Source organism: Pollachius pollachius, assembly GCF_949987615.1.
Source record: "Pollachius pollachius genome assembly, chromosome: 20".
Lineage (NCBI taxonomy): Eukaryota > Metazoa > Chordata > Actinopteri > Gadiformes > Gadidae > Pollachius > Pollachius pollachius.
Window position 1 is genome coordinate 9,569,999 of NC_136953.1, and position 9,803 is coordinate 9,579,801.

The following is a 9,803-nucleotide window of genomic DNA, read 5'->3' on the forward strand; positions in this document are numbered from 1 at the left end:
AGAGGGCTTTCACTTTGAAAAAGGACCACCGCTCGTGGTGAGGGCTTCGATGGGACGACCTTGGGCAGCCACAACATTGCCTCGGTACCGGCTGAGAAAATGTGCCTTGGTTGGTCAAGTTTGTAATCCCTGCTTACCTTTTCTTCTTGTGCTCCCGAATGTTCCCCGCTGTCCTTTCCCTGCTTTTATTTCATTCGATGCTTCTTCCTTTGGCGCTCTGCCCACATTCCCTCGACCCCATTACGACTCCCTCTTGCATGAACCGACCCTCAATTTAATCCGTCCATCGTCCCATCACTCCCCCCCCCCCCCCCCCCCCCCCCTCCGCTCCCATCCCAGGCCCGGCCATGACCTCGGTCACGCCCCCCCCCTCCTCCGAGGACTCCTCCCCCCAGAAGCTCTGCCACTCCACGACGCAGACTGACGTCACCAAGCCCCTCCTGGGCCCCCCGGGGCCGGGGGCCGAGGCCAACGGCACGGGGGCCAACAGTGCGGGGGCCCTCCGCAGGCGGCGGCGCGTGCTCTCCAAGGACGGCCGCAGCAACGTCCTGATTGAGCACGTGAGCGGGCGCGGCGCCCTGTACCTGCGCGACCTCTGGACCACCTTCCTGGACATGCAGTGGCGCTACAAGCTCTTCCTGTTCTCCGCCACCTTCGCCGGCACCTGGTTCCTGTTCGGCCTGCTCTGGTACCTGGTGGCCCTGGTGCACGGCGACCTGCTGGGTGAGAGACACAGACACAGAGAGAGAGGGGGGGGGAGAGACACGCACAGAGACAGAGAGACAGAGAGAGACAGAGAGGGAGAGACAGAGGCAGAGAGGGAGAGACAGAGACAGAGAGACAGAGACACAGAGAGAGAGGGGGGGGAGAGACACGCAGAGACAGAGAGACAGAGAGAGACAGAGAGGGAGAGACAGAGGCAGAGAGGGAGAGACAGAGACAGAGAGACAGAGACATAGAGAGAACGGAGAATGAGAGAGAGACAGAGAGAGAGAGAGAAAGAGCGAGATAGAAAGAGAGACAGAGAGAGAGACAGAGAGAGACACATACACAGAGAGAGACCAACGAAGTGTAGCCCAGAGACAGTCCACACACAAGGGACAAATGACATGCAATGTTTTGAGCCAAAATTCAGCCGTGACTTCATGTCAAACGTGTTACGATCGACCTCAGGGACAGGCCGACGAGAGAGATTCACGGAATATCATAACGATGCATTGTAGTACAAAATGTGACAAGAGAATAAAGAGTCCGGCCATTCCACGGCAAAATCCTATCCCACAGTAATTCAATTACCCCGCCCTAACAACCTTTACACTCTTCACCCTTAAACTCTTAGTCAGGTCACCCTTGTGTCACACGAAATCCCCACACCACGTCTCCCCCTCGCGTTTGAACGCGCCCCCCGCGTCTAGCGTCCCCGCGATCGAGGTCCGTCCTCCACGCAACAGGGAACGGAGTGCGCGGCCCGGGTCCGACCCCGTCCTCATGTCAACAGACACTTCTCCAGACAGCCATTGTTTCCCTCTCCTCACATCCTCCTCGGCTCTGAGAAATGGTCCATAACGCTTCCAAACCGTTACGGCCTGACAAAGGCTCCCGTGTCCCCCGCCCCCGGCAAACCCCCGGCACCGTGCCGCTGGCACTCAGAGCGGGGACCACTTGGCACTGTGGTTCCTCATCCTAATATAATCAATGGCGTTTTTCTGTTTGTGCGTGTTCCAGAGTTCGACCCCCTGCCGTCCAACCACACGCCCTGCGTGATGGAGATGAGGACCCTGACAGGGGCCTTCCTCTTCTCCCTGGAGTCCCAGACCACCATCGGCTACGGCTTCCGCTGCATCACGGAGGAGTGTCCCCACGCCATCATCCTCCTCATTGTCCAGCTGGTCATCACCATGGTGATGGAGATCTTCATCACCGGCACCTTCCTCGCCAAGGTCCGAAACCCGGCAGTTTGTTCGATGCATAAATGCAACTATATCGATTAAAGTCGCAAATGTGTAAGATGGAGCCCGTCGCGCTGACTAGGCGGGGCGCTATCAGAGCAGGTCTCTGGTCCACTCGGACTAGAGTGCCCCGAACGCCTGACGCGAGCTAGCGCGCTCGGCAGGCCAGGGGGCGTGAGCGGCAGGGTTCTTTGGGCGTAGGGAGAGATACGGGCTGGCCAGCCCGTATCTCAAATATCTTTTGTATTGGTAGAATATATCAGAAAATACAGGAAGAACATTTTTTAATTCACTATCCCATCAGCATTGAGTACAGATATATCCAGCTTAATTTAAAGCTTCAAGCTAGTTGAAAGGTTACACACTTCCACTTTAATTGTATCATTTATAAATAAATGTATATTTTGATATATAATAATCCATCAAAATCATACGCTATTGATGCTTCTCAAGGAGGCAAATCATTCAATCTCAAAGCAACCCAAACCCTCTCACTATCGTTTACGCTGAACATAGTCAGCCAGACAACGCCCTTTGTTGTTTTGTCTGCTATCTCAATCGATACATGCACCTCCCTGCTCCGCCTGTAGGTGGCCAGGCCGAAGAAGAGGGGGGAGACGGTGAAGTTCAGTCAGTACGCACTGGTGTCCAACTACCAGGGCCGGCCCTGCCTCATGATCAGAGTGGCCAACATGCGCAAGAGCTTGCTGCTGGGCTGCCAGGTAGGCAGAACGCCTCTCTGATGGGTCTGCACCACGTGTGTGCGCGTGTGTGTTTATGTGTGTGTGTGTCCTTTGCTTGCATGTTTGATTGTGTGCACTTTTCTAGCATGTTTGTGTGTATGTGCATTTTTCTTGCATGTTTGTGTGTGCGCGCACCTTTTTTGCTTGTGTGTGTGTGTGCGTGCGCGCATGTGCTTGTGTGTGCGTGTGCTTGTTTTGGTTCATCATATGTGTTTGTATACGTGTGTGTGTATGCATGTATGTAATTGTATTTGCATGTGACTGTGCATACAGGTGAATGTACAGATGGGCAAAAAAGTATTTAGTCAGCCTCCAATTGTGCAAGTTCTCCCACTTAAAAAGATGAGAGAGGCCTGTAATTTTCATCATATGTATACCTCAGCTATGGGAGACAAAATGAAAAAAAAAAAATCTAGAAAATCAAATTGTCTGATTTTTAAAGAATTTATTTGCAAATTATGGTGGAAAATAAGTATTTGGTCAATAACAAAAGGTCATCTCAATACTTTGTTACATGCCCTTTGTTGGCAATGACAGAGGTCAAACGTTTTCTTTAAGTCTTTACAAGGTTTTCACACACTGCTGCTGGTATGTTGGCCCATTCCTCCATGCAGATCTCCTCTAGAGCAGCGATGTTTTTGGGCCTTCGCTGGGCAACACAGACTTTCAACTCCCTCCAAAGATTTTCTTTGGGGTTGAGATCTGGAGACTGGCTAGGCCACTCCAGGACCTTGAAATGCTTCTTACGAAGCCGCTCCTTCGTTGCCCGGGCGGTGTGTTTGGGGTCATTGTCATGCTGAAAGACCCAGCCACGTTTCATCTTCAGTGCCCTTGCTGATGGAAGGAGGTTTTCACTCAAAATCTCACGATACATGGCCCCATTCATTCTTTCCGTCACACGGATCAGACGTCCTGGTCCCTTGGCAGAAAAACAGCCCCAAAGCATGATGTTTCCACCCCATGCTTCACTGTAGGTATGGTGTTCTTTGGATGCAACTCAGCATTCTTTCTCCTCCAAACACGACGAGTTGAGTTTTTACCAAAAAGTTATATTTTGGTTTCATCTGACCATATGACATTCTCCCAATCCTGTTCTGGATCATCCAAATGCTCTCTAGCAAACTTCAAACGGGCCCGGACATGCACTGGCTTTAGCAGGGGGACACGTCTGGCACTGCAGGATTTGAGTCCCTGGCGGCGTAGTGTGTTAGTGATGGTAGACTTTGTTACTTTGGTCCCAGCTCTCTGGAGGTCATTCACTAGTTCCCCCCGTGTGGTTCTGGGATTTTTGTTCACCGTTCTTGTGATCATTTTGACCCCACAGGGTGAGATCTTGCGTGGAGCCCCAGATCGAGGGAGATTATCAGTGGTCTTGTATGTATTCCATTTCCTAATAATTGCTCCCACAGTTGATTTCTTCACACCAAGCTGCTTACCTATTGCAGATTCAGACTTCCCAGCCTGGTGCAGGTCTACAATTGTGTTTCTGGTGTCCTTTGACTTGGCCATAGTGGAGTTTGGAGTGTGACTGTTTGAGGTTGTAGACAGGTGTCTTTTATACTGATAAGGAGTTCAAACAGGTGCCATTAATACAGGAAATGAGTGGAGGACAGAGGAGCCTCTTAAAGAAGAAGTTACAGGTCTGTGACAGCCAGAAATCTTGCTGGTTTGTAGGTGACCAAATACTTATTTTCCACCATAATTTGCAAATAAATTCTTAATTTTCTGGATTTTTTTTTTTCATTTTGTCTCTCATAGCTGAGGTTTACCTATGATGAAAATTAAAGGCCTCTCTCGTCTTTTTAAGTGGGAGAACTTGCACAATTGGTGGCTGACTAAATACTTTTTTGCCCCACTATGTTTTTACATGTGTGTGTAGCTGGGTGCAAGGTGTGTGAGACAATGAAGCATATACCTTCCAGAACCATCTCTGCTCAGCCCTAAACATGGCTCACCGCAAACGCTGTTCCTGTTCAGAACCCACTGGTGCCACCTGATTAAGACCAAAGACCAATCAGACCCATAACCGCGTAAACGGTTGTTCCACGCTTTTCCCCATGGTTGGATTCTTGCGCTTGTGCTTCCAGAACCAGTCTCAACGCCCCCTGATCGAAACCAAGCATCAAACCCCTCGCCACATTTATACATAAACTTATAACCCCCCCCCAGGTGACCGGGAAGCTGCTCCAGACGTCGCTGACCAAGGAGGGCGAGACGGTGCGTCTGGATCAGCAGAACGTCCCCTTCCAGGTGGACACGTCCAGCGACAGCCCCTTCCTCATCATCCCCCTCACCTTCTACCACGTCATCGACCACACCAGCCCCCTGCGGCCCTGGGCCAGCAAAGGTACAAGCCAGCGGCCCCGTCCCTTACACTGGATCTCAATGTATAATGCATGTATGGCCCCTTACGCATGCATGTACATAAGCATGTATTGCATGCAAGTACGTGTGTATGCATATGTACAGTATGCGTCCCATGCATGTCTCGGTGGGTGTACACTCTTGTGCGTGTTTGTGTGCGTGGCGGAGCTTGCCAGAGACACATCATCGGAGCACAATGGCGCTCAGTCTCCGCGCTCGGGGCAGACAGACATTTAGCGCGGATCCTGTTACAGCCGCGAGGAGCTCTGGTTGGCGGCCGCAGAGAGGGCATCACCCGCCACTGCCGGACACACATCGCCGCCGCCGCCGCCGCCGCCGCCGCTTATCTTCCTGACTCGCAAACTGATATTTCCTCTCCCCTCGCCGTTTTGCGACCGTATTCGCAATTCGCAAGTCGAGTGGACTTTGTTTGTGTTGTCCCTTAATCACAGCTGCAGTCACAAAGGGCTTCACAGGACGCATTGTACGGCAGCCGCCCTTAGCCCTAGCCCTGCAAAGAGTAAGGGAAGACACCCTTTACTATCAAGGAAGAACCCTTGGGAGGGAAGGCAGAGTGGGGGATCCCTACTTTCAGCGACGCTTAGGGGAGAAATGGGGCCCGTAAGGGTATCAAAACAGTTTCTAGTGCAGTGCTCTCACATTGGTTGATTAGAAAGGAAAACCTTGATAAGGGATCGTCCAGTGATGCCTAATGACACGGGGTCATGGTAGGGAATGACGACAAACAACAAAGGATAGTCAAAAAGACAAATAACAAAAATAGTCCAAACTAACGCACGAGGCCCAATGCCAGATGCAGAATGATTTACATGAGTGTTGGGTTCTGATTCATCAGCGCAGAGCCGATGGAAATGCTCAAATGCAAAGTAACCCACAGTTCATGTGGGCTGTGGATGCTGCCAACTCTGTCTAAGGGCAGCAACCACAAGGTACACTGGAAGCTAGTGTAGGTCAGTGGGCAGTAGAGTTCCAGCAGGGAACAATGGGTATCTATGGAGGCTATCTATGCCTGGTTTAGTATCTAACTCTACTCGCTTGTTTTTTCTCATCTTTTCTCATTTTATTTTCAACTCGGTTCCCTAGATCCCATGATTGGATCAAAACTTTCCTTTCAAACGTTTTTGCTTTGGTCGGCTTTTAGTCTGTCTTTTACTTTTCTTCCTACTACTGTACTACTGTACCACCTGCACACCTATATCTACACACAAAGCCCTTCTATAGCCAACACAGATCTCCCAGCTGAAGTTAAGCTACCAGAGATCCCATTGCTACATCCGATAACCTCTGCCCAATGCAACCAGGCCTGCTGGCTCCTCAAATTGGCTTCAATTTGGGGCTTTCGGTTGCTGTAAGGAAATCTCTAAATCATGCCTTGAAATCCAAAACTTAAAAAGGTCGCTGGCACCAGGACCCACATAAACACAGGGTTCCTACTACATTTGAACATTGGGAGGTGAAGTACCCTCTGAGAACATGAAACATGACGATCGGGTTTGCAGCCATCCACCCCAATGCCAAAACGCGTTCCAACCTCCCTCGTAAACAGGTTTTACGACTCTCTGGACTGTACCCGTCTCTGTCTGTAGCATGCACATGTACATAGTAAACAGTTAGGTTATTCAAATCATGACTAGTAATTTTCTCAATTAATTTGATTTAGCGATTTTCTTTTTGTCAGCTATACTGCCGGACTGACGCGCCCACCTAGCATATCATTTTGGATACCTAAATTTGCGCTCACACTAAAAGAAAAGGCGTGGTGCGAATCCATACAAAGTCAATGCCACCACGTGAACAGAGGGAAATCTTCCACCGGAAAAAGACTTTGGGGTGAATAGATGAAGGGTGCAGCGCAAACAACCTGGTTCACACAGATTTCCGTGATGCTTCTCCCACTAACCCTTCCCGCGAATTTCGCTTGATCCTTCATGACACCCTATCAGCGTTCACCCCATTAAGTCCAGATTGAACTGCAACATGGAGTAGAAAGTGATTGTTGCCGTTTGTGGACTCCCGGGGCTCTATACTATCTATACAATATAACGTATAATATCACGGCCAAAAGCTATGTACGCCTCTGGATGATATTATGAACCATAAACGACATCTCTGGTTCTTCAACAACGAGTAAAGACTCACAATGGTGGTTATCTCGGCCATGGTTGAGAATGAATTGGTGGAAAGAAACGTTGGTGTTCACAAGAGAGTCTCCCCCTCAGATATTCTTCCAAAAAATCTAGCTTGTGTTCTCGTGTGTGAACACTCGGAAGAATATAAGTGAATATTCCACTCAAACATTTTGGATCGCAGTAAGAGACGCGTAAAGTACTCATAGCTCTTTCGTCTATTCGTTTGGTGTACTTCAAATGGGTCAAACGTTCTCTCCCAGCTACGAGTACAAGAAGTAATTCTGTTGTATACCCTAGTGTTAAATTTGCCGATGAAGTAGTCATTCATGTGGAACAAGAATATTCTTTGCTGGGACCCTCACTCGCCTCCTAAAGTGTCTCATAAATCTGGGACAATGCTTAATGAAAACATACATTCTAAGCACGACGGGAGATACCCAGTGGGGAATCTAACCCATGGCAGCGGCGGTGGTGTCAGAGTTAAGGCTTTGCTCGACCTGTTGTGCCTAGCCGGACCCCAGAAAGAGGTGAAAAACAAGCAGCGCGTGTTAGACACAATGCAACCACTCAAGGGTTGGACTGTGGAGGGCGCCTACAGGGGCGGCGGCCTACACCCTGACGCTGCTGAACCAGTGGGCTCTAACGTTGGCAAAGCCCCTCCACCAGGTCACCTGGTCTCAACCCATGCTCTGTTGTGTGTGTGTGTGTTCCTTTGTTGGGCGTCGTTGTGGTGCACTAGAAAAGGGTTGTGATGCGTTTTACAAGGGAGGGTAATGGTGTTCCAGAAAGGAAGTGAAACAGGGAACGCCTTTCCTATTTGCTGCCCATCCCATTCACCACTTCCCTATTGCAACCCCCCCAACCTCCCATCCCTGTGAGGCCAACCCGTCATCATTGTACAATTCTGTGCAACCTCTTCTCAACAGGTGTCATTACACCAGATGGCGCTATATCACCCAAACACAGAAACAACCTCCGCCACAACTTTGCCTTGCAAAAGAGCGCAAGCATTCCCCCAGCAAACAGCACACCGTCTTGTTGTGGTTTCGTTTCTCCCCCAGGGGTGAGCTGGTCAGGGCCAGAGCTGGCCGACTTTGAGCTGCTGGTTATCCTGAGCGCCACAGTGGAGCCCACCTCCGCCACCTGCCAGGTGCGCACCTCCTACCTGCCCGAGGAGATCATGTGGGGCTACGAGTTCCCGCCGGTGGTCTCCCTGTCGCCCTCTGGGAAATACGTGGCCGACTTCGCCATATTCGACAAGGTGTCCAAGGCTTCGTCGCCGCCCCTTTTCCAGCGGGACACCCGTTGCTCCAGCGACAAGGGAGGAGGGGAGGAGCCCCCCGAGAAGGTGCGCCTGGAGGAGGACTACAAGGGGGAGGAGAAGGGGAGGGGGAAGGACAAGGGGGAGAGGGGGCGAGGGGGGAGGAACAGCAGCCCCCACAGTGTGCGCATCAGCAATGTGTAGAGGGAGAGAGAGAGAGAGAGAGAGAGAGAGAGAGAGAGAGAGAGAGCAAACAAGAGCGTGAGAGAGAGAGAGAGAGAGAAAGCGAGAGTAAACAAGAGCGAGCAAGAGGAAGCGAGAGAGTGAGAGCAAGAGAGAGTGAGAGAGCGAGAGCGAGCATGAAAGAGACAGAGAGAGAGCGAGCGAGCTAAAGAAAGAGAGAGAGCGAGAGAGGAAACTAAAAAGGGAGTTATACTTAACTAAAGTAACACACAAACACACACGCATACAAACACACACACCTATGTACTGAGTCTTCGGTATAAGCTATACCGGACTTTCACACTAGTCCTATTACATTACATTGTCCTAACGTAAAAATTAACAACTGTTTTATTGTAAGGAGCTTGGTTATAGTCACTGCATCCAGGTTTTACTTGGATCTAAAAATACCTGATCACATCACTGTTCTGTTTATATCTATACATATATATAATACATATATAAATAAATATATATATATATATATATTTTAGTTTAGACAATATATTGTTGGACCAAACCTGTAAATGGTGGTTGAGACACTGGAGATATTTCTTGGTACTTTAAGGAAGACTAGGCTCACTAAAGAGCTTCAATGAATGTAGCTCAGCGGACATGCTCATAGTCTGTTTCTAACTACGGCCAAATATATGAAGCCTCTCTCACGTTTTTTATGTACTGAAACAGGTGCAGTAACACGATAATACTACTAAAAGTACCGCTACTTGAGAAATGTGACTACTCCCCAGGACGGTAACGACACTAAATACTAATACTTTTTTGCACTGTGTCTGATTATGTGTGTATAATGGTGTGTTCCTGAATCCTCGGACGCAAGCCTTCCGAGTTGCACTTTTGAAGTCACTTCCGGTCTCGGAGCATTTACAGCGTTTCTCTTTGTCTTTGTGATTGTGTCATGAAATTGGCTAGTCGTTGTTTATTGTTGGCTACATTAGCCTCTTTAGCAAACCAGCCCGAAAACAAACACAACTTTACATTGTATTGCACGCACAGCAAGACCATGCAATGTATAAATTGGTGACTGGAATAAATTAGCAATGTAAACATTAAAATCATCATTAAAATGACCAACGTGGTACAAATACAAAAAAAA

General features: G+C 49.3%; 1 protein-coding gene across 1 annotated transcript; it reads left to right on the forward strand.

Annotated features, from left to right (window-relative positions):
- Positions 1–347: 347 nt before the first annotated feature.
- kcnj10a (potassium inwardly rectifying channel subfamily J member 10a) lies at positions 348–8,671 on the forward strand (the record flags this gene model as incomplete). The annotated part of the gene is made up of 5 exons (XM_079757615.1): positions 348–723; positions 1,726–1,940; positions 2,540–2,671; positions 4,862–5,039; positions 8,268–8,671. The coding sequence occupies 5 exons, from the start codon at positions 348–350 to the stop codon at positions 8,669–8,671; spliced, it is 1,305 nt and encodes a 434-aa protein (XP_079613741.1).
- Positions 8,672–9,803: the final 1,132 nt, after the last annotated feature.